Here is a 24,789-nt window from a genome sequence, read left to right on the forward strand (position 1 = left end):
TCTCCCTCTCCTCTCCTCTCCTCTCCTCTCCTCTCCTCTCCTCTCCTCTCCTCTCCTCTCCTCTCCTCTCCTCTCCTCTCCTCTCCTCTCCTCTCCTCTCCTCTCCTCTCCTCTCCTCTCCTCTCCAATGGGACATTTAAAACTGCTGCTTTAATCTAAACTTGAACTCTTTAGTGACTCACTATTTCTTAAAGTGACTACTTAAACACTTGGAAGGGGCCTTTGTTTATTTAATTTTGAGTATAAATTGAATTTGAGGCAGTACACATGGTCTCATTTGAAATGGTACATTTGGTAAATTCCAAATCTTCAGGTTTAGGATGTTTTGCCAAATGAATTTGGAATGGTCATTCAGTATCAAGTACTAAACGGAGGATCCAGTGGACTTCTCTGGCTCATGAATCATTTGTTCTTTTGCTCATTTGCTCCACATCTGGTGGCAAGAATGAAGCACAATGTTGGCGGGTTCACGATTGCACCAGAGTGTCTTGACTGAGTTAGAATATGAATAGTGGTTATCATCTGTGTCTGTGATTTCATAATACAACAGTAAAGTCTAAGAAGACATCCTTTACTGTCATTGCAATGGCAGTAAATAATGTCATCAAGCCTCTACTGTTTTTTTAAACTAAAAATGTGAAGCCCTCTGGTTTTCTCAAAGCATCTCAACCAACACTGAATTATGAGCATGATTGCAGTATGAACAGATCACTTTAAATGTGATATACTTCTTGTTATTACGGATAATTAAATTAGGCTCTGTGATCAACTTACTGGATAATGCAAAAATGTATTTTTACTCAAGTCCCACAATTAAGGGTTGGCTATATTTAAATCTCATCCACGTTGAACCTTTGTGGATGGTGTATTGACCAGTACACGGTGCGCTTTGGATGGAAATATCTCAACAGCTGTTTGATGGATTGTCATGAAATTAGAGTCCATACTTGTCTTAGATGACCAACTCACTTTTTCCTCAAGCACCAACAGCAGGTTTGTTTGTGGTTTTGAGTAACAATTTTGGGATGGTAGGCATGGCAATTTGGCACAGTCATTACTGCTCCTCGGTTAATTGTAAAAACTTTGGTGACCCTTAACTTTTCATCAAGCACCATCCTCAGTTGTTAGATGGAAGTTTGTCCAAAACACTCCTATAAGCCACAGCTTTTCTTTGTGTCAATGCGAATCATCAAATGATATGCATGATAACATGCTAAAGTAAGATGATGAACATGGGAACACCTGCTAGGCATGTTATTGTATGTATTGTGAGAGTATTAGCATTGGTGACATTAGCTTTAGCACAGTACAACATTACAGAGTCACTAGGATCTTATTTCTTAGTTTCAGTCCTGGTTAGGTCTGTCTTAGCAGGGATAGTTTCCTGCTACCATAATATCAAGTCCATGTACTGTTGGTAGGCAGTTTAGACTGCTATAATTTTTTTGCCATGGTAAAAGTCTCTAGTGCACTGTTAATGTTTAGTGGAAGGCACAAACTAGCTGTATATCATGTCAATGGGAGAATATTAGGCTAAATGTCAGACATGCTGAGACAAATCTCTACATTTTGTTAGGAAGCGTCACAATTTAGGCTTCAAGTAAAGTTAGTTTTGGAGTGCTACTTTCACAGTATCGCAGCAGAGTGTTGTAAAAGAGCATCAAACATTGAGGACTGAGGTACTTTTGTGGAAAGGAATCTATTGGAAAATATGAATAATGTCTCTCATCTGATGGTTTGGCCATCTATACATTTGTCTGCTTGTCTTTTAATATCCATCTCACTTACCATTTCTCTCTTTCTAAATGCTCATCAGTATGCAGAGGCTGCAGTATGACCTATTAAAAGCCATTTGTCAAATTGCAGCCAACTGGCCTGCCTGCAATCAGGCTCAATGTGAATATATTTTGACATGTGTTTTTCCTGCCCTCCGCTGAGCGCCTAAGGACCTGTGACAGCCTGGAGCCTCTCTGAATACTAATAAAGTTAGCGCTAATACAGTTGGCAAGGACGCATACACATACACACACAAAAACAGGAGCACTGTCAGCAGAATGACACAGCAGACGCACAATCTCCATATTCGTATAATATCGTACCTGACAGTCACAGCAAGTGGCACTGTCACCTTTGATCATATGCAGAATACATCAGCGAGTGCGCATACAGTATAATGCTGCTCTTCATACACACATACACAGAAATATGTTTAGGCACACCAACATATTCATAAAAAAATACAAAGCATACACATGCAGGATAGCAGGTTTGTGTGAGGGCTGTGTATGTTTCCCAGCAGTGGAACCCTGTCCCTGGAGGACAGTTGGATGACACATGTTTGTGGAGCAGATGCTGCTGAGCTCCTGGAACACAGGATTTTTCTTTCAGAACTATTGAAACAATATATGCAATTGCAAATATAGCTCTAACCCACAGACTGTATTTGAAAATGGTTGAAGACTCCAGGTCGGAAAAGTGAAGCCAATGTGGAAACATATTTTTAAGTGCAGCACCACCGACGGTTTCTCCAAAAACTTCTGGCTAAAATAGACCCCCTTTAAAAAGTATCATCTAATCTCATGAAATACAAAGTCAATACATTTTTTCCACAAGGTAATTTGGTGTCATTGACTAAATTCAATCTTTCTAAGCAGTGTTGTGGTGGTCCTTCTGAAAAGAATTCCAATATTAATGTGATATTAGGCCACAAAGAAAGGTATGTTTGGGGACGGGCCTGATTTGAGTGATGGCTGACTAATAAGAGCTGACACTTTTCATATATTCTTCTGCTTACTTTGGAGTGCAGCAAGACAGCACAACAAAAGAGAAAAAGTAAAGGAGTTTTGATGCAGACAGTGAAGAGGAAGATACATTGTAGTTTAAACAGCCAGGTGTATTAGAGGGTCATACATTTGATAGTAGGCACTAGTAACAAAAATAGACCACCAGATAGTTGTGTGAAGTAAAGATTGGTCTATGGCCTGTTGAAATATTATTTAAATCCAAAGTCAAAAAGGGGAAATAACTGCTGAGCCTCTGATTTCATTGGTTCCCCCGGGACGTTTCAATCTGAAGTGCAAATGTCAACTGCCTTGGGGTGGCAATGGAGGGAAAGTCAAGGGATCATCAAATCTCTGTGGACCACCAGTGTAAATACCACAAATTCCATTAAATCCATTTAATAGCTTGAGATATTTAAATGAAGACCAAAGTGATTGATCAGCATTGCTATCCCTGGAGCCACACTGCTTACATGGTCAAAAAAAGCCTGCTTAACGTTTTGTCATGGTAATCTTCCCGATTCTACAGCTTTAGAATTGATGGTCTCTGCCCCTGAAGTACTTTGTGTGCGTGCGTATTTTGTCAAGAATTCGATGTCAAGTGAAAGGTCCTGTTCGTAGACCTCAACAACGTGTTAAACGTGCTGGGTGTGTTCATCTCGCTGCTTATCGTTATGACTCTGTTGTTGCTCTCGGAGCCAAAGAAGTGCACTGATTGGATCAAGCTGCTGGATTTGAGTGAGCTAGTAAAGTTTTGGCAGGCAGAGAAAAACCTCAGTCGTTTTCAGTGGACATAAACATCACTGCTACTCTGCTGTCGTTGAAGCATGTTCCCCCAACTGATCCTATATACATTTACCCTGTGAAATAATACAATGAAACATAATAAAAACATACTGTTTTGTGGTCTGTCCAGTCTGTTTTATTTATGCATTGCCTAGCCCTTACCCTCTAACCTTAACCTAAATCTAACTCTAACAAAGTCTGAACCCTGACAAAGCAGACCTGAGGGGACCTCCATTTTTGTCTCATGTGACACGAGTCTCCATGTGTTACATTCAGGTTGAAGTCTCCATCTTGATAGAAAAACAAGCCCCCTAGTTATTGACATAATATATTCCTTAGCCTCTTAGCTTATCCTTAACCATCACAACTGAGTTCCTAACCCCAGCCAAATTCTCACCTTAACCCTAAAACTAATGACCCGTAGTACACTACAAAATAGTGCTCCTACACGTAAGGCATTTTGACAGGGTAGTGTTGTTTCAAATCGCACACTCCTGTTCTGCACTTTCCAGGAACAACCTCAGCATGGTAACACATTAACCCATAGTGAAAGACAAACACTTTTGTTCGGTTTTTATTCAGTGTTCAGGAACAGCTGCTGATTCCTCAGATGCCTTAATTTGAAAATACTTTATGACGGTGGTCCCGGTTTGAGACCGTTTAGGGTGGAAAGTGTCCAGAGTTTCACACTTGAATTTTGAACCGTTTTGAGTGTATAATCCTGCTACTTGTAGTGCACTGCATGTGTGAACACACTTATTCCCTCAGAATAGTGAGTGTTAGTGAACAAGTACGCCATTTGGAACACGACACAAATCTTAACCCTGACATTGCCCTTCAAAATTGTGAGCACCAGCTTAAATGTCCTCACAATGTGTGGCGATCCAATAAAATTGCTCCCCATAATTGTATAAACACACGTACACACTTGTTGGTTTTTCTGTCTTTGTGAGGACACTGATATAATTCATTCCCTAGCCCATCACCACTCACGCTAACCTTAACCAACGCAGCTACTGTAAGTGCACAGCCCCAGTCCTTACTCTAAATGCAGCTAAACATCAAAGTTTCAATATGAAACAACAACAGGTTGTTTTTAGGTGTGTTTTAGTATTCCTCCATTTGCAATAAAAGACAATTGATTTTTAAATGTTTTCCACCTCCATTGTGGGTAATGACCATGTTCATAATCACTATATAAAAAAGAAGAAGCATGTTCCACCTTCAGGCACTTCTACAGCGATCAAGTTGAATAAAAGGTGTCACACGTCATTGCTTGCGAATTGTCATTTTAGAGTTATCCAGAGGATTAGAATTTAGCATGTCACTTCCCACTTTGTCTGATTTTGTATTTGTGCATTAGCTCATTAGAGTGTAGCTGGTAAAATGGCTGCTTATAAAATTATTATGCACTACTGCTATGTTGAATTTTGAGTTTGTCTCACTCTTCTCTTAAGTTCATGAAGGCTTTGACACATTTTGTGACAAATTTGCAACTGAATTTTAAAATGAAAGCAGGTTATAGAGGTGCAGCTGACCTGATGTTTCTTCATTTGGGATAATAGGGAAAGGAAGAATATGAGTAACAACATTGTAAAAGTGATGCACATGTCTGTCTCTGTGGTTACCCCACCTCAAAAATAACAACAACACAAAAGTTGCTATATGGGCTTTCTAGAGAAGTCTTAACTTGTGTTTTTAGTGCTTGTAAGTGTCAGTGAAGAAATGGTTGCAGCTGAGGTGTGTATTGCACATGTCTTGCTCAGCTTGATAGAAATCACTAGATTTTAGATTACTGTTTGGTTGGGATGTGCACACAGTGATAATGCAGTGCTCTTAAAAAAAGAAAAGAAAAGGCAGAGACAGTTGTCCAATACCCATCCTTACTCACCATCTTTGCTTCTGCCTTCATTTCTCACTCAGCTGAGAGATTTATCACGTCTCTCCTCACGGCACCAAAAGCAGCACCTCGGTACGTTAGGGCTTGTCGATGCGAGAATGCATGTAGGAAAAAATAACAGCGATTATCTTGCATATGCTCCACACTGTGATTGATTTTGTAACTCAAACAAACAAACAAACAAACACGCACACACACAGCTGGGTTCTGCTACATGTCACATCCAGTCAGGTTCATACCTGTTTCCAGTGTGTTTTCTCTCAGCCATCACTTAACTGTAAATGGCTTATCAATTTGAATCAGACCTTGTGGTTTTAAGATGTTTCGTGTCTGCATGGGCAACACACAACACACGCATGCACGCACGCACGCACGCACGCACGCACGCACGCACGCACACACACACACACACACACACACACACACACACACACACCCTGCTCCACATACAGTGTGCCAGGGGTGTCAAACCACATCATAAATCATGAGTGCATCATTCTTTCCAGATTCTCTGCTGAACTCATCTGTCTTTCTCTCTCTCACACTGTTTGCTCTCATTGCAGTGGTTTAAAAAACAACAACATCTGGGCTTCTTTTTTCCCCAAAGAATAAATCAAATGATTATTTTTTTTTTGTAACTACGATGTTGTACTTTAATTACATCTATCAGCTCCATTTCAAGCCAATTTAAAACAAGATTTTGATAAAGATTATGAAACAATACTTTTAAGTATGTTAAAGACTAGTTTTTGGAGGAGGCAGTATCGAGTACTACAGCTGACACTGTGTCTGTACTCCATGTATCTGTACTGCATTTAAGATTAAATTATCATATAATTACAACTTTACTGTGTCTTGTGTGTATTAGTAGTCCAAAATCTACGAAGTATAAATAATAAATGAGTCCGTAAATACTGCATCTTTACTGTGGTGAACTTCGAGTTGACTTTAACTCCTTATCAGTACAATGTGTTGTGCTTACTAGCACCCACCACACCAGCACCTCCTCGTTCTTCCTGTCTGTCCCTCCCTCTCATTCTTTCTCTTCTCCCCGCCTGGAAAAGCAGAACTCATCATGGTGGTAATAAAACACAGGTGCACTTTTATAACACTTCACGCTCAGGGGGCTGGAAACCAGACGTACAGTACGTCAAATAAAGTCTATAGATTATCTCGGAGGACTGAGAATTTGCTTCTGTCTGCGTGGATTGACCAGATGGGCAAACATTTCTGTCTCTCCACGTACCAGGCTCACTTTAATCAAGCAACAACCAAATGTTGTATGCAGTATTTGTAGGTTTATGTACTTTAATTTAACCACTATTTGGGTTTGTATTTACTGCTTCTACATTTTGTATAATTCATAACTGTTAACATAACTAAACTAACATTGTGTGACTTTTAAAAGGATGTCTTCAGGCGTAGCAGCAGTATATCTAAGTGTGGTGGGACTTAGCTGATGGTCAGTTAAAGAGTAGAGTGATCACCTGTTGCTGATATTTGTACTTCTTTTACAACGCAGAGTAGTCGATTTTTTTTTGTGTGAGAATGTTTTTCAATAAAGAGTAGAATCTTCATGCACTGACAGATGACTTTTCTCTGAGATGTACTTGCCATGTAATCATTCCTTCACATTGACAACCATTTGCATTGTCAACGTTATTGTTCACACACTTGCCTATGTATTCTGCATGTTACTGGAGGACTCCAATAGAAGGCACACCAGAGAAACAAGGATTTAATTAGAACATCCGGTTTTGGCTGTAAACAATAAAAATGGTGACATTGACTACTTTGCTGATTCTGAGATCACAGAAGAATTAAATGCGCCATCGTCCTCACGCTGTTTTTCCAGTATTTATTGCCGTGCACTGACGTTATGGTCAGTGACTTGTTTCCGTTTATTTCTCTCCAAACTGCCCCTACAACAGCCTTACTGGCCATCTGTATGTTGCATCTTGCAAATGCATTTGTTAATTTCTGATGACCAAAACACACGTGAACCCATAGCAAGTATATCCCAGGCCTTAGTCGACATTATACTTAGTGATACAGTCATGTGTTTCTTTTATTTGTCACTACACATCAAGTTGTATCACTTTATTTCAGAAACTTCATTCGTTTTGCTTGTTTACACCCACTTTGAGAGCTTAATGTCTTTACTTTTCTTCTTTAAAACTCCCAAGTCATGTTACAGATCTTAAAAAGTCTCATAGTCAGCTCTCTTTAAAATGAATCTCCTTTGGATTGATTGTTTATATAGGGTCAGTTCAGTTGGACTAAGTGCTTAATAAGGTCATTAAGTGGCGTAAATACACTGCGTGCATTGTCTTTGTGCTCCGGCTGAGTCACCGTTGGATCCTTCCAGTTTGTACCGATGTGCTAACGTAGTCTGATGGAACATGTTGGAGGAGGCGGTGCAGATGGATGAATGATCCTCTTGTTGCTGTGATCAAAGACTGATGACACAACCTAGTGTCACTTTATTTATTTCTCTCTGGTTTTGTTTTTGTTCCCTCTCTTCCTTCCTGTCCTGCTCTGCTCTGCCATGCCTGCAGTACAAGATAACAGGATACGTGTGTGCGTGTGTGTGTGTGCGTGTGTGTGTGCGTGTGCGTGTGCGTGTGTGTGTGTGTGTGTGTGTGTGTGTGGTGTGTGTGTGTGTGTGTGTGTGGTCTGACTGTGTGTCATTTGCCTCCTACCTTGGCACTGCCATCGATTTCCTCCCGCTGTAACTTCCTGCTTGCTTCCAGCGGCAGCACACGCTCTCCAACCATCACTCTAGACTCCATTCCTCTATTCGTCTTTCCAAGTTTTCTCCATCCTACCATCTAGCCACCCAGACCACAGCCCGTCTCATTCATTAATCATCAGCAGTGAGAAGGAACAAGGGAGCAGTCAGACAAGTGAGAGGAAATAGAGGAAGGTGGCAGGAGTGACAAGTGCAAGAGATTGGAGGTTAAAGATGAAACTTGAACCTCCTGAAAATCAAAAGCAGACATAATCCTGATGATAAAACTTTGTCTACTTGTTTTTCAGATCCCGTTCTCACTGGTGCAGTTTCCACTGTGGGAATATTTAAAGGTACGTATCTGTATTTGTTTGTTTGGCTCAGTTTATACCGTCTGTTTTTATTGTTGATCTATATTGTGCCTCCGCGTTCCACCACTATCATTTACAGTGATTATTTTCAGTGATAAATCCGCAGTAAAGTTATAATACTGTGCTTACGCTCTGACACATTTACAGCAGGCTCACCGTCTGCATTGCTCTGTATCATTGTGGCAGGCGAGAATGGGACTTCACACTTCGTTTTAATGGCTTGTCATGACTCTACCATCAAACAAGCCTTCAATTTATCATTATCTCTGAGCATATCCACTCCTCTGTAGCTTTCTTTTTCTGGATTTTCTTCTCTTCTTTTCGCCTTCCTCTCTGTCTTAATGTCTTTTTCTCTTCTCATTGTGTGGCCCTGAACACATAAAAAGCCGTATTTCTTTGAAAAGACGGCGTTTTGTCGGAGTGACATCATGTCTCAAGGGCGTGAGTGGCGGACAGTCAAGCATTCCATCAGTGTTGGGAGCTAACAGCCGAGTTAAGACTAACAATACGCCGCACAGCTGTGTGTGCGTATGTATGTATGTGTGTTTGAGAGAGTTAGATTTTGTCGTTCACAAGTGTCTCTTTGTCCAGCAGTCAAAGGCCTTCTCTCTCCGGGCCATCTGGACACGTCCGTTGGCGGAGAGCTGAACTGTTGGAATCTGGAGCTCTCCTCTCCTCTCCTCTCCTCTCCTCTCCTCTCCTCTCCTCTCCTCTCCTCTCCTCTCCTCTCCTCTCCTCTCCTCTCCTCTCCTCTCCTCTCCTCTCCTCTCCTCTCCTCTCCTCTCCTTTCCTCAAGCAAACAGGTTTTTTTTTTTTACTGCCGTTCCTTCAGCATGACCACCAAGATGTTCAGAGGCTTTCTCAAAGAAAAATAATGTGATTTTGTTTGAAAAATGGCAGGATGAAGGAATTTGAGAGAGTGCATGTGTGTGGCATGATCTCCCATCTGCTTTGTGGGATGGTAATGTGCTGCGTTATGGCTTTTTTTTCTTTTAAATTTCACACCGAGCCAGCACAGCTGTCAGAGCGAGAAGCAGAAAGAAGAAAAAAAAACAACCGAGCCGTGGCTGCAGGCTTGTTAGAAGAAGAGTAAGCAGCTGAATCCTTCTTGTAGCATTCATGCTGGTACTTCAATTTCTGGGATATCACAGGGCGGCGTATTCGAAGCAGAAGAAGTCTGGGAATTTCATGAATCACGAGAGAATTTTACACATCGGTCAGCGCACAGGGATTTTAAAAGTCGTTTCACACCAGACTTCAATATCCATGTGAATAATTCTCACATTTCTTTCACACATTAATTTCACAACATTGTGGTTTTCTCTCAGTTGTTTTTCTCAACAGCAACTGTAGAATAAGGCTCACAGTTTACTCCATCTGTTCTGACCTCAAAAACAACAGGAGGGTGTAACACTTTTAGGTTATGATTGAACACCAACAGAGAGCCACAAAAAAAATCCAGGGAATTTTGAGTGAAAGGCATGATGGGAGCTCAGATTGGACCCAGTGAGATACATTTACAAATGCAGTCTCCCCACATGTAAGTGCACACAAAAACTTCTAACACATATGTGAAGCTCTGACACATGCACACAAACCCGCCACCTCTTTCCTGTGGGAAGTCATCCAGGTGCAAAGTCTGACCGTGACATGAGGGTTCAAAGGTCAAAAGGTTTGTTTTCCCAGGTTTACTCCTTATTATTTATTCATGAAATGAAGAGAGAAGGGAGGGAGAGCCTCCAAGAGGGAGAGAAACAGAGGAAGAAACAGAGGAATCCCCCAGCGTGAGGCCTTTGATGTGGAAAACAAAATCTCCTTTTTAATCTGCCCTTTAATGGAACACACATGACACATCCTGAGCTCAAACAAACTGTCTACCATTCTTTCTTTCTTCTGCCTTTTTTTCTGTGTGTTTACTTGTTTGCATGCACATGCACATGCACGCACACAGATGTCCACATGTGTGTGAAGTAGGAGGAGAAGGAGATAACATGCAACAGATTATACTCACAAGGGGGGCTGGCGAGGGGTGGATGGACAAAGAAAATATTAGTAATCGCTCCATGCTGTTGCTCAATTGCTCTCCCTGAGAAGTAATCATACCTTGCTGCGCCCGAGGCTGCCCAGCTGTCCACATGCATTTTGTACAGAGACTAACCTTGCATAGTCGGCCTCCTCATCGCCGAAACTAGGGGGGGGGGCAGACTCCCTTCCCGTCTCTGAGTTCAATCTCAAAACAAAAACATCAGGTGGTTTCACTCAGTAGCCAGTTGCATCATGGGCAGAGAGGGTTGTGATATGATGTGAGGGGTTTTACACACACTTGAAAAATACACTTGATGGAATTTAAACTGTGTACTCTCTTGATAAAAGTTCTGCTGCTGCTGGCTGTGTTTTCAGACACCGTTCAGCTCAACCTGAAGTCTGTGAGACTGTAATCTCTTTCACAGCAAGAACATCATTCTCCAAAAACTACATTTATCGACGAGTCTTTTGGACTCAAGTAAACACAAGTTGTCCAGTGTCAAAGTGAATATGTATTCTCTGAATAAAATGAATGCAAAATTAAGTATTTCATTCATAGTCAGTTAAATGCAGTACATGCATAACAATATTATATAACATTGAAAAACAGTTGGAGTTAAAAGAGTTAGATTGGCATGACATTTTGTAAGAAAAATCTTGGTTCCCAGACAATGTTTATTTATAATTTTGGTAAACCTTTTCCTCTAATCCCAAATTTATAATTGTCCAATATTCCTGTTATTACTGAAAAATATCAGTTATCATTTATCACATATCAAATATCACTTCCTGTTTAGTGCTAATTAGCAAACATAGCATGCTAACCCACTACACATTAGCATGTTAGCATCTGAGTCAGAGAACAGCCTCACTGTGCTGAATTCATGGCTGTAAACTCCAAGTATCTTTTTATTTTTTTCCCCCCACATACTGCTCTGCTCACCTGTCTTTATGTTTTGTGTGATCCAAGCTCACATCAAAGCTTGAAAATCGTTTCCTGCCTATTTGACACCGAGTGAGGTTCAATAACTTCAACTCACACTTTAAACACTGCAGGTCAGAAGCTGCTATTGTCAACGAACATACTCTGTTGCAGCGGTACTTTACATGCAAAGCAGTGTGCAGCATACTGAGGGGAAAAAGAGGGAAACACCAGACAACTTCAGAGTGTATATAGTCGATATTTACTCATTTTCTTTCTTGTCTTTGGTTGTTCTGCAGTGACAGAACAACCTGAACAGTGGCCCAATATATATATATATATATATGTATATTGTTTGACATTAAGTCTATATTTATATGACTCTACTAATTAGTATATTATAATGCAACAATTCATAGATATTAACAAATAAATATGTGCATTTGATATGTGAATATTCATCGACCTGCTGTATTTCAACATGATGGCAAAATGTGTGAGGATTTAGCCTGACAGAGTGGGAACGCTGCAGCATATTCTTTTGCCCCGTCCCAGTTCTTGGGAAACTAATAGCATGACATCACTGGGGAGAAAAGGCAACATAAAAATAGCCAAACAGCCCATTTCCCAGCCGTGGGCTCTGGACCCCAGACCAGACCAAAGTTCACAATGTGTTTTCAATGTGTCTGATATCTCCACTAACTACAATTCTCTCTCTCCCTCTTTCTCCATTTTTCTTGCTCTTTCATCATCCTCCTCTATTGACAACCCTCTTCTTCTTTTTTCTCTCTCTCTCTCTCTCTCTCTTTCTTTCTCCCAGACTCTGTGGTCGCAGAGGCAAGGTCACACGCTCTACTCTTGGCAGTCAGCAGTGTGCGGAGCTTTTGCAGGTGCAGGGGATTATATGCTGCTTTGGGAAAGAGGCGGGGAGGGAAAAAGAGGGGTGGACCCTGGAGGAACTTAGGCTAAACGGATAGAAAGACAGTGGATAGATGAATAGACGGCCAGGAGGACAGGACAAGTCTACCTAAAGACACATTCTTGTAAGAGTACACAAAGGTGAGCTCTGTGGGCAAATCAAATCCTCACCTGCACACCAGATCTGCTGAAGACAAGGCGACTGAGCGGAAAACGAGAACAAGCGGTGATCCCGCATTGTTTTCACAGACAGAGAAAGTCTCATCAACATCAGCCAATGAGCATCATACCACAGCAGACTTTCTGGTTCTGTCTTCGCCTGGATGAGTATCAGGGGATAGACAGACAGACAGCCAGAAGGAAACGAGAGGAGGGATGAGAGGGGTCGGTTACTGGGTATGGGCCCTTGCAGCTGTGAGACCTCCTGAGCATTGGAGCCTGAAGTGGTTTAGAAGAGAGGGGAAGGGAGTGGACTTAAAAAATATAAAAGGAATAAGGACAAGACAACAACTATAAAGATTTATACCAAATTATAAAACTCAAGAGATACATAGTAGGTAAAGGCTACAAGCTTTAGTGAAAGCAGTTCAGCCATTTTTAGTTTTTCAAATTATAATCATAGTCCGAAGTTTGCTTATTTTGTATTTTACATTAAGGATCTCTGAAATACAAAATTGAAAGCTAAATCACAAGCTGAATGCGGAGGTCATGGATAGGAATATTGTTTTAGTTTTACAAATCCCTGAACATTATTTTTGATTATTAGTATATGCAAGATGGTCCCGAAGAAATGGATCTATTGGGGTTTTACTGAATCTGGAACAATTGCCTTGGTCTGATGAATAAAAATAGGTTGATAGAGGCGGTCACTCCCTCATTCACACTGTTGGCCTGACTCTTGTGGAGTGACTAAGGTTCAGCTCATCTATTATACATGCCTCAGGAAAGGCAATATAATAGAACTTCTTTTTCCAGGCTACACAACAATAAAATATGATCCTCCTGAATCTACTTTATACCAGTGAAGCTACTGAAAGACACAAGTATTTATATAGAAGAACTTCATTTAACATGGAACTGTTCTGAGCCTTTTCAATTCAAAATGAGTTGCTTTCACTTAATCTGTCTGGTTAAGAACAGTTCTCAGACCTCTGGACGTGTGTACAGACTGAGCTTTATCCCCTTCACACTCACAGTTAGTGTACTGGTTGGAGTTGGAAAAGGTTACAGAAACTCTCGCACCGGTTTTGTCTTGCGCTCGGTGAAAAGTGGCGCCAAGCACAACACAAGTTTCTTTGGTAGTTTTAGAGCTGAGCAGTTGTTCCTCCAACATCTACATTTTTTTAAATAGCGAGTGTACTTGTTTCCATCTCAGCACCCATCGGCGTGTTGGTCTTAAAATGAGGTGTGGTCTGATGCATTTTTAGCAAAAAACAATTGTACTAACAAAAACGTAATCAGTGGTCAGTTGTGCATTATTTCATTTTTTGTTTTTTTCATGGAACATTATTAAGGGAGAAATATGCGCCTACAGCGGTGGGTGTAGTTTCAGATGCTTGTACACTTTGCTTGTTACACGCAGCAGAAAAGGAACATGCAGTAGCGCCAAAACATGCCATGGATTAAAATATAAAGATGCTCTGCTCAGTCTGCGCATTGACAGATTAGTTTCACTCTTGAGAAACATTTTGTCCTTGTTCTTTTCAAATCCGTCGTTATCATAGCGATCCGCCAAAGGTGCAAATGCACATGGCATTTAAAGGGAATGGGAGATGACATTTTGTCATTCAGTTTGTTTCCTGTTAAGCCCAAAATACAGTTATGATTAATTAAGAAACTAATTAAGACTCCTTTGAACCATGTGCCTTACTTTGCACTTAGATTATCTGTGGATTTGGACACGCCCTGAATGCACTAACACCATGTGCTTTGGACCGCGCGGTTAGATTGTTAAAATAAAGCCCATAGGCTTTCTCATGATTAAATGAGCTGAACTTTTAAAGTGGACCTAAAGGCAGGCGATGCAGGAAGCAGTGACAAAAAAGTATCTACAGTCAAGAGTAACAGTTTCCAGCACGCTTCATAGTTCCCAATGGTTTAACCGCTGTTTGGTCTGACGAGGATGCTCTTCTGTTAACAAAGAAAACCCTCCAAGTGCAAAATCCAAGTAATGAATAATGATTCCCTTCCTGTAATATATGTTGTTTATCCAACATCTAAACAAATCAGCTCATATAAGGGAGAGGCAGAGGTTTCCTATCATGCCCTGAAGTCAGTGGACATAAACTGCAATATGTGGTTTAAAAAAAACAAAACTGTGAGGATACCATTGTTTATGTGATAATGCCTTCAGGAATAATGTGTTACACTGATAAACACACATGGCTTAATGGTAGAGTAAGGAACTGGCAAAGAGTTGAATGGGGAAAAAAACACGCAACAGGACTGCAAACAAATGAAAACCTTGGGTGCATTTTCAAACCCCAGTGATTGATATTTTCCTTTCCCTACACAATCACTGTAACCACAGACAGCAATACAGATTCAGCAACAGAGCAAGTACCTCCAGTATTATAGCTCTGAATGAAATATATGTCACATCATCTTTCTTTCCACCCAGTCTTCACCTTTGTTTGTGTTGAAAAACCAAAACCCCAATCTAAATACATCTTTCAGAAAAAAAGATCAGTTCTGCAGACCAATCCACGGAGCAGTTGCTGGACAGTTATGTAGCTTTCAGTCCATAACTCTTACAGTGCTACAACGTGCCAGACAGCACAGGAAGATTGAGGTTAGCGGCTTCTGGGGCCATACTGAGATAGAGATGGAGGTGAAGGAGAGAAAAGGGGAAGAGGACACAGCACCCCGAGGAGCTGAGACATGGCCCTGCGCCACCCCACCTGGACTGTGTCTGCGGTGGGAGGAAGAGGAGAAGAGGGGAGGAAGAAATCAAAATAGAGAGTGAGAAAAGGGAGATAGACATGAACAAGATTATGATACAGTTGTGTGGGCGTCATTTTGAGAAGGAAAGAGTCCAAAAACCAGGTTTAGATTTGTTAAACAGGGTTTTTCTTTAGCTGGCTTGAACCTCTTTCATAAATTGTGAAGATTAAACTCCGAATTATATACACTGTATCACAGCAAAGTGTGTAATACATCAGTCGGTCCACTAAAATTATTATCACATTTTGCCTCGCCGAGGCGTGACAGAGAAGGTATCTTATCCTCAGACCAAATGCGAAGCAAATTTTTGCCTTGTATGTGTGAGCTCAAGGTAAATATTTTCAAAACGCACCAATGCAAATTTGCGTCCTTTTGCGTCGCCCTTTGCGAATTCGTGGACACTTGCATCTTTGACTTCACTTTGTATGTAATCACTGTGGGAATAATTCTCTTTGTCTTTGGTCTGAGCATATCATTTGGTTTTGGCACCAAAAACATTTAAATTTGACACGGTCGCAGCGTGGTTTGTTTTAGCCACCAAAACTACTTGGTTAGGAAGAGATTAGGGTTTGGGTAAAAAAAAAAAAAAGTGATTTTACGTAAGTAATCTTACATACTTCACATTAGTAGACATTTTCTATTTAGGTTAAATGATTACGTTAGGAATGTAAATTACTTGCGTTACTTAAAAGAAGTCAACGTTGGTCGTCCGGGTGAAAAGTCCTGTGTTTGTTCCATCCAACCACCCACGACCTTCTTATGAGCTTTTCGTCAGTCTTTTTACTTGGTCACATGACATCCTTCTTCAGCACCGGCCATACATGCGTGTACTTTTCACGCCTAGGCCAAGACCAGATGTGACTTCAAGTTTTTAGAGTCTACTCCTGACTTTCTTATTATTGGCCTGTCAATCACCTGTAAAGCACTTTGAATAACACTAACCTTTATAAAAGGTGCTATATAAATACAGTTTGATTGCTTGATTGATAGTGGACTGATGGGTAGATTACACGCTTTCTCATTATACCTGGCTATGATACAAAAATGGGGATATACTGTATACAGATGTGTTGTATTTGAGTAATCGTCTCAAAGTAGTCATGCAAATTAAGACGGTTAATTATTGGGAAAAATACTGTGCAATCTGAGAAAAATGGAGGGAAAGGGGAGGTTAGTGAGGTGGAGTTCCCATCAACATTGCACTACACTCTACTTCACTCATACATAATGTGCTTGACACTGGAAATGCTCACACAGGCGTGTTTAATCATCCCAAAGAACTCCACTTGTACCCTGCATTGACTTATGGCCGACTCGACCCCGTATGAACCCCCCCCCGGTATAAACTGCCTCACCCGACATGAGATTACATCATCGACTGATTTGCATCTGAACCTCGTCCCATCACGTTTCGTTTCCCCCGGCTATATTCAGATTCTTCCATTGAGCACTGTGTATAAAACTCATTGGGATAATTCTCCCTTTTACTGCTATCCAAGACTATTTCAAAACGCGCTACAGCAAGAGGGCTGTATCTTTTTAGTGGTGAATTTAACCACCCGAGACGGAGGACAGAACTAATTAAAGTCCACTCTTATAATCAGCCAGCGTAAACTAGTAAAACGTAACGGTGTGTTACACCACACTGATCCTAATGTGTTTCTGTATCCTCAGCTCACTTTCAGTCACACTGCTCCTCGGTGGCCCATATGGATATGTTTACTGAGAACAGTTGCTATGTTTGTGGCAGAGTAACACACACACACACACACACACACCACAGAATTTCCCACTTATACACACACTGCAGTGTTCAGTGGGGGCATGTCTGGATTGAACCGCCCATCCAGCTTCCAACTTGGAGTGTTGGAGGGATGTTGGGGTGTAATTGCGCTATAAAGCACATGGCTGTGTGTGTGTGTGGGGGGGGGGGAGGTGTGGGCCTGTTCATGTCTGTCTTTTTTGCATGCTTGTGCATATAGCCAAGTGTGTGTGCATGTCTGTGTGTGTAGCTCGGGGGAAGGCGTGGGTTGAATGAGGCAGAAGGAGGGGGGCGGTGGCAATAGAAGTGTGTGTCTGGTTTTTGTGGTCTAATAACAGTTGAAGTTCTGGGACGAGGAATATTATCATTTTTAAACACTTAATGGAGCAGAGTTGCTCCGTTTATTGCTGAATTAATACGTTACCGTAACTGTGGTTCAGTTGCACACTTTAATGGGTTTATTTGTAACATTTAAAGAGCAGGGCCTTTTATGTTTGATCTTTGCTAAGCCTGCGTACGTGTCTTTCATAGGTGCGGTAGCGGCATTTGTTACCGCTCCTCTTGACGTGGCGAAGACCAGGATCATGCTTGCAAAGGTACACACACTCCAAACACAGGCACAGAGCACACCACCTCCTCTGGCAGCGACTGTTAAACACTGCTGTCAGGTGATGCCTCGCAGGCAGAGAGCTGAGCGGGCTCGTCAGCATGCAGGACGGAGCAGGCCGAGATAACAGTGGGACAGTCGTGAGGCATACATACACATCTATCACCTGATCTGGAGTATGGACCGTGTCGGGAAGACGTGTGTGTGTGTGTGTGTGTGTGTGTGTGTGTGTGTGTGTGTGTGTGTGTGTGTGTGTGTGTGTGTGTGTGTGTGTGTGTGTGTGTGTGTGTGTGTGTGTGTGTGTGTGTGTGTGTGTGTGTGCATGGTTAGTGTTAGAGTGAGGACTTGTTGCTGCTGCAGAGGAATTTCCATGTCGAGGCTCTTGTCACTTAGAGGTGAAGCAGAAGGCCAGTGTCCCTCCTGTTGACTCTCCTGCTCTGTCTGTCTTCTCAACTTACCCCCACCCTCTCTGTGTAGATGTGTTCCTCCTCTTCCTCCCTCTCTCCAACACCTTTTTCTCTTCTGGCTTGCTCACACTGTAAGTCTGGCTTCCTTCACTACGTCCTGTGTGTGTGTATGTGTGTAAAGGGTAGTGAGTTCAGACACACACACACACACACACACATACACATACACACAGACTGTCCTTGGAGAAGACACAGTGTTCCCTTCCCACCCCTGTCCAAACTAATGAGATACTGGAATTAACAAAACACTCTGACAGTCTGATCTCTTGCGAGAAGCCGTTGGCTGGAGGTGGAGGAGCGCGGTACAAAAGCTTCCTGTAAACATGATCTGAAACGCAGCTGCTGTAATTCAACCACCAGCAGAGCACTTGGCCTGTGCTGAGCTTCACTTATAACTTTATAAGGCCAAGTTTTTGATTCACTTAAGGCACCACAGGTGAGCTCAGAAAAAGGCTCCTTCAGCGAGAAGGAAACTTCTGGATTCACGAGATGTTCAGCCAAAAAAAGAGTACTCTACCCAGACTGGAGATAGCTATGTTTAAAACCTATCTACAGTTAACAGGATGAATGATCTCGGTGGAAACAAAATGTCACCAATTTTTGCTTAGATTAAAATAATTTGAGTGTATAGTACCATTCATTATGTAAAATAACAGACCTGTGTACATGTGTAGGTTGTAAGTGTTTCAAATAATAAGTAAACCAATAGAGACAAAAAATATATATATATATAGTTTGTCAAATTGAAAACAGCAAAAAACGGGGATGGAAATCTGTTAGCATTAAGTGTAAAACCTTCCCTTTCTATTCTTATGCTGTCCATGGTATGAAAATTCAGGCTGCAACTGAAAACTGTTTTCATCATCATTTAATCTGCTGATTATTTTCCACCTCATTTAGGAAAGACAAATGTTTGTCCTTTTGTCTGGACCATGATCCAGAGGCTCCTTTCACACCTGCTATTTTGGTTCCAACCAAACAAGGCAGGTATCAAAACCATGTCAGAAAATAGCATCAATACATTTCTTGTTTTGACCAACCGGTGCTCCAAAACAAAGATTTTTAATTGTCCGTCACAAAGTTGGAACCAACAAATCTTTGGCCGTTAAACAAATGATTCTCAAAGTAGTTGCATTTAACTTCCTGTCAGTCAACGAATCAACTAATGGGTTTTACGTGTAATAAATCTCCCAAAAATCAAACTGTAAAATATATTTTGTGAAATGTTTCAGGCCACATGACATTTATTTATCCGAGTCATGCACTCATATTTTCACCAGCAGTGCCTCACTCTTAAAGGTAACGGCATTTTGTGTGGGACTAAAGTTTGGTTTAGTTCTCAGTGGCTGACAAGTCCAGGCAGGAGAGGTGAAGAGAGACCGACAGAGAGAGCAGGGCTGCTGTTGATGGCTATTGATGGTTTGGATGGGATGAAGTGGAGGAAACGCGGGTGTTGGAACTTGTCACATCAGTTTCCTTCCCACAGCAGGCAGACTGAAAGGCCGGTGTTGTACAGTAGGCAGCCATGGCGCAGAGCGGAGTGGGGCTGACGTCCAGGGCACAGCTGGATGTCCTCCCGGGCAGGACTCCTGCCTGCCGTGGTGGCAACATGCCTGACGCACCGCAGCGCTGCTGCACGCCTCCTGCGCTGCCACTGGATGACACCGCTCCTCTCCTCAGGCGGACTCCTGTCCGTGCGTCGCCACGCCGCCATCAACGTCCTGTCCTCCACCCTCCACTGGAACTGTGACGAACACAGGAGACAGTGTCGGGATGGGGTGGCTGAACAGCTTTTCTCTGTTTGTACATTTCATGGTATGAAACATTTTAGATGCTAGAAAACACAGAAATGTGCAGTTGGAAGCACATTTTTAAATCTGAATTCAGATAACAAAGCAAGCCAATGTAAATGGGAGAAAAGTCATAGACTGAGCTGCATAAAGATATTTTTGTATGTCAGCATAAGTTATACAGGGACTGTGTGTCTCTGTGTGTTTTGGACACTCTGTTCCTCCATCCCCTCGTTCCACAGCGGTAAAGGAAAAGAAAACTTGTCAGACGAGGAGCAGGGAGAGTCATTTCTCAGCCACCTGTCTCCAACAGAAACATAAGGAATAGGGGTGTTTTTTTTTTCCCCCTTCAAGAATCTTCCTCTCGTTCCAGCAGATCTTTGAGTCACAATTTACAGTGGATGCCTCAAACTGCTTCCTACATGTTCAGTGAGCTGTAGCGCGGACTGGCGTGCGTGCAGCTCTGCACTTCCTTCTCGCCTGCTCATTTTCGCCTCCTTCTTTTTCTCTGTTCCTTCAGGCTGCCACCACCCACCCTCACTTAACCCAGACTGGCCTCTATCCTGCAGCTCTCATACCCCTCTGCCACTCCACAGTGATGGCTTAAAAACTCTCCGGCCAGCTAATCCGTATTGTGTAAACAGAAGCGCTGGACTGATGGGTGCGGAGGGGAGACGAGGAGAACTTGTCGAGTGTGTTTTTTGGGTGGGCAAATTGCTGGGTGTGTTTTCCGAGCGGGTGCCTGAGAGTGGGTGTTGGAGGTGACACCTGCGCTGACACAGCTGTCTGGGAGCAAAAAAAAAAAAAAAAGGGGGGGTGGGGGTGTCTGAGGAAGACTAAACAGGGTGTCTGTCCGAGGAGCAGGAAGCGGAGGAGACAATCTATCCATCATCACACCTCTATTTGCTCTCTCTCTTTCAGGCCGGGTCGACCACCGCCAGCGGCAACATCCCACTGGTGCTCTACGACGTGTGGAGGAGTAGAGGCCTTACAGGGTGAGCGTCTTCATTTTGGTGAAATGTTCACAGGCCATTCGGACTGTTTAAAACCCAAACCTCCTCTTTACACAAACCTTTTTGGCCCCGGCCATTTAAAGACCTCTTATTTTACATGATTTGATTTAACTCGGCCCGATCCCTCACTTAATCACGTTTGATGATAGAGTGGCCACTCTGGGGACCGCAAATTTACTGCCGCAGCTGAAAAATGAGACGTATAAAAGCTTTTCCTGCTGGCTCGCCGTACCATCCTATTGATTAAGGTGTTACAAGGGCCAAGTGGAAGGGTTTATTTGAGTGTTTTGATGTGTTTATGATGCGCGCCGGACAAAAAGGCCAGGTCTAATGGGGCCGCAGAGGGCTGCCGGCGCTAAAACAAACCCTCAGTCGGGGTGAGTAATTGGCCTGCATGTGTACAAGCCGCCATCATTTAGCGAGGATGCCCCTCGGCTTCATGCTCATAGTAGGTTTGGGACGGGATGGGGCCAAACACCAGTAGGACATCGCTGTCCCACACATCACAAACACATACTCACAAAAACACACCACTGTTTGTTTGTTCATTTGCACATGGGGCAGTGCTGGAATCGAATCATAGAGAGATCACTTTTGTGTTTAATATGAGCCGAGGACTTCATTTTTATGAAAGATCCTGGTTGAGGCTGCAGCACAATCTCAGTGAGGTGATTCTTTTGTTGGCAGGCCCCAGTGGAAAAGCTCCACTCTGCCTGCTGCTGCAGGAACCAATTGGTAATGCACAGGAGAACTCTTTAAGAGTAGTCCTCACTTCTGCACCACCTTTGATGTTCTTTTCTTCTGTTTCTCTCTTTCTTTATCTCATCCAACGATCATCCCAGCTCAGCTGTATCTCTGTATTATAATGGAAAGCCCAGAAAACATGGACCGTAATCTCAACAACATGACAAACTCCTTTTCTTCCCTGTTGCTAATGTAACTGGAGAAGAACATGGAGAATAAGAAAGAAAGAAAGAAAGAAAGAAAGAAAGAAAGAAAGAAAGAAAGAAAGAAAGAAAGAAAGAAAGAAAGAAGCTGAAAATATAAAGACAAAGGAGAGTGTGTAAAAAGTAAAAAGAGGCCTGGTGGTTGCACTGGTGCATGGCTGATACAAATTGCTGGGGCTTTAAAGCTGCAATTATGGTAATAGGCCCAATTGCAGTGTAGTGAAGCTCTAAAGTGCTTCCATGTGTGTGCCATGCCCCAGAGACCCTGGGTTAGCAAAGAGCACTGCAGCCCCCCCCCCCACACACACACACACACACAAACACCCAACCCCTCCCTACCACCACCACCACCACCAAAACCTGCAAAGTAACCAAACTGTACCAGGAGACATGTTAAACAGCAACTAATGGGGAACATGTCCTCAAGGATATCTGACTTATGCAAAATGGAAGAAAGGCAAACATGTTTGTAGCCCATAAACACAACAAAGTAGAGCTTCTGGGAGCTTCATTGTACTTTTATGGTATGAGGAATCTTTGTTCTTCGGCTCAAGAAATGAAGTCAAAGAATTTGAGCACTTTTCACCAATTTAAATGGACCGTTTACATTATAAACGTGAGCTTTTAGGGGACATGTGGTGGTGTAGTTGGAACTTTTAACTAAATTTGCACACTAAAAATACAGCAATGAGCCATCCCTCTCTGTTTGCTTAAGTACAACTAAGACGGATCCTTTGAGAATGTTACGGTTTTGACTTGTGAGGATCTAGAAGTGGAGTACTGCTTTTTTAAAGCATTTCTTGGAAATTTGAATGAAATCCTGTTCTTTATGTTTCATCTTGATGTAGTCATGCAGCCAAGGAGCCCAGAAACTGGTTACAAAACCGTGTTGTAGAAACACACACGGGCACACGATGTACGTTAGGCCTTCCAATGCCTTCTATAAATAATTTTAAAATATTATACACACTGAGAAGTTGGTTGAGGCTTTTAATAGCTTTGGCACAGACTGTAGTTTCACTCTGCTACAAGTGGAAGAAGGCCATTTTTATTGGGATTTGATTTTAATCAACCAGCTTTCAGCCATTTAACAGATTTCAAATTAACGACATTCTAAACATTAAATGGATTTGATGCTTGAACAAAAGGAAAATGCAACGAACAACTGGAAACTCTAGAAACAGTTTAATTGTTTTGTTACTGTCAGTGAATCTTTCATCCCAAATTCTTCAGCCTGTTAGTTTTAACTGAAATTACAACTCTTTAAGAATGGCACAAACCAATAGAATATCCTATTTAAAAGGTTTAATTAAAAACAGCCAGCTGCTGCACTTTTTCCGCAAATGTTGCAAAGCAAATAGCTCATTTGTTTAGGACTCCTTTCAGCCATAGATTTGGTGCGCTATTGACTGGTAAACATGTACAGTTATCTTGTTGATGTGATGTCTTTTCAGTGGTTTTAAGACAATAGTGTAGCTCTTTAGCACAAAGTCCTTGTTAGAAGGATTAATTCATGGATGGCTACTGTTAACATTAAGTGTATTGCTGGCAAAGATGTACACTGCTCCCCTTTTCCAGATAATACACTTTAAATATTTTGTGTTTTTAGGGAAAGAGTTTTAGATTCTGTTTGTATCTTTCTCATTATCATCCGCCTTTTGTCCCAGAACTTAAAGTAGATCCACCCCCTACTGAAAGAATGTAAAAAAAAACATTCTCAGTTGTGTTGAAGACCCAAACCGGTTAAAGTTGGTCTCTTTCTTTTAAATTTATCCTACAAAAGAGTAAAATATATCTTTTATAACATGCTCCAAAAAAAAAAAAAGCCTAAAATTGGCTCTTATTTTGAAGATTTCTAAACCTCTCATCTTCTTCACCACCAAATTTTTTTCTAAAGTGCAGCCAAGACATTTTCTATGAGCTCACCACTGTTCCTCTAGTCTCTCCTGTCAAGCTTTGAAACTATATTTAGCCCGAATCCTCAGGAGAGGTGATTGGCCGACAATAGGGGGATGACATCTCCCAGTGGCTGGCCAGGCTGTGATGTCAGAGTGAGTCAGGGCACCAAGGGGGGAAATATTTGAGCTCTGGCTGTGCTCTGACATCGCCGGAGTCCACAGGTGGGCCGGATCCCAGACAGGAAATGGAACTCTAGCTGAGAGCTGAGACAAAACAAGAGCGTCCAGTTTAAAATTAGTTCATTCCTCACACTGCTGGCCGCCAGGCCGTCACATGATTAGGATTGGGGGAATATGTAGGGACCTGTTGTGTTCTTGTGTAGCCATCAAACTGCCCAGTAGACAAGCTTTTGCCACTTTGCTATTTGACTTCTGTCACTGGTTTTTAATTAGCTTTGGATTGTATTTGATATGTTTGTGTAAGTACAGCTCAGGGCCTCCCCAGAGTCAGCCTGGGGCTTCTGTTTCAGCAGACGGTGATAGATAGCCGTGTTGAGGTGGAAAGAGTATGTGGAAGGGCAGGGCAACAACCTCTAACTAATGTCTCCAGGACTATTTGGAGCATTTACACCAGTTCATGCTTAGACAAACACACTTGCATGAGGTCTCTCACACATACACCCTCTTTTGTGTTACACACTTTTACCAAAGCCAACCATACCAACCATAACCTTTTGAGAACAGCCGATCTGGTCCGAGGCATTCTGAAATGTGGAGTCATGTGAATGGTGGGGATGTTTGGGAGATCGCTGACATGCCTGCCACTTTGTATAGGTTTACAGTTAACTAAATGGCAATGTACAAGCAGGGAGTCTAGTCTGGTGGTGACCCAAATCTTAAATTTCCAGTAAAAGAGGGTCCAGAAATAG

General features: G+C 42.1%; 1 protein-coding gene across 2 annotated transcripts in view; it reads left to right on the forward strand.

The window, feature by feature from the left end:
* Nucleotides 1-24,789, forward strand: part of slc25a26 (solute carrier family 25 member 26) — a 55,568-nt gene that overhangs the window by 26,770 nt on the left and 4,009 nt on the right. Inside the window, exons 6-9 of one of the 2 annotated variants that reach the window (XM_069712899.1) lie at nucleotides 8,506-8,550; nucleotides 12,336-12,405; nucleotides 17,670-17,734; nucleotides 20,924-20,997. In XM_069712899.1, the coding sequence (XP_069569000.1) occupies nucleotides 8,506-8,550; nucleotides 12,336-12,405; nucleotides 17,670-17,734; nucleotides 20,924-20,997 (254 nt within the window). The remainder of the gene's footprint in view (nucleotides 1-8,505; nucleotides 8,551-12,335; nucleotides 12,406-17,669; nucleotides 17,735-20,923; nucleotides 20,998-24,789) is intronic. The other variant, XM_069712906.1, reaches the window with a different exon arrangement.

The sequence above is a fragment of the Brachyistius frenatus genome, unplaced genomic scaffold (assembly GCF_029030835.1).
Source record: "Brachyistius frenatus isolate BFR_SWC_R1_liver_20210118 unplaced genomic scaffold, ASM2903083v1 Contig_4, whole genome shotgun sequence".
Taxonomy (NCBI): Eukaryota; Metazoa; Chordata; class Actinopteri; family Embiotocidae; genus Brachyistius; species Brachyistius frenatus.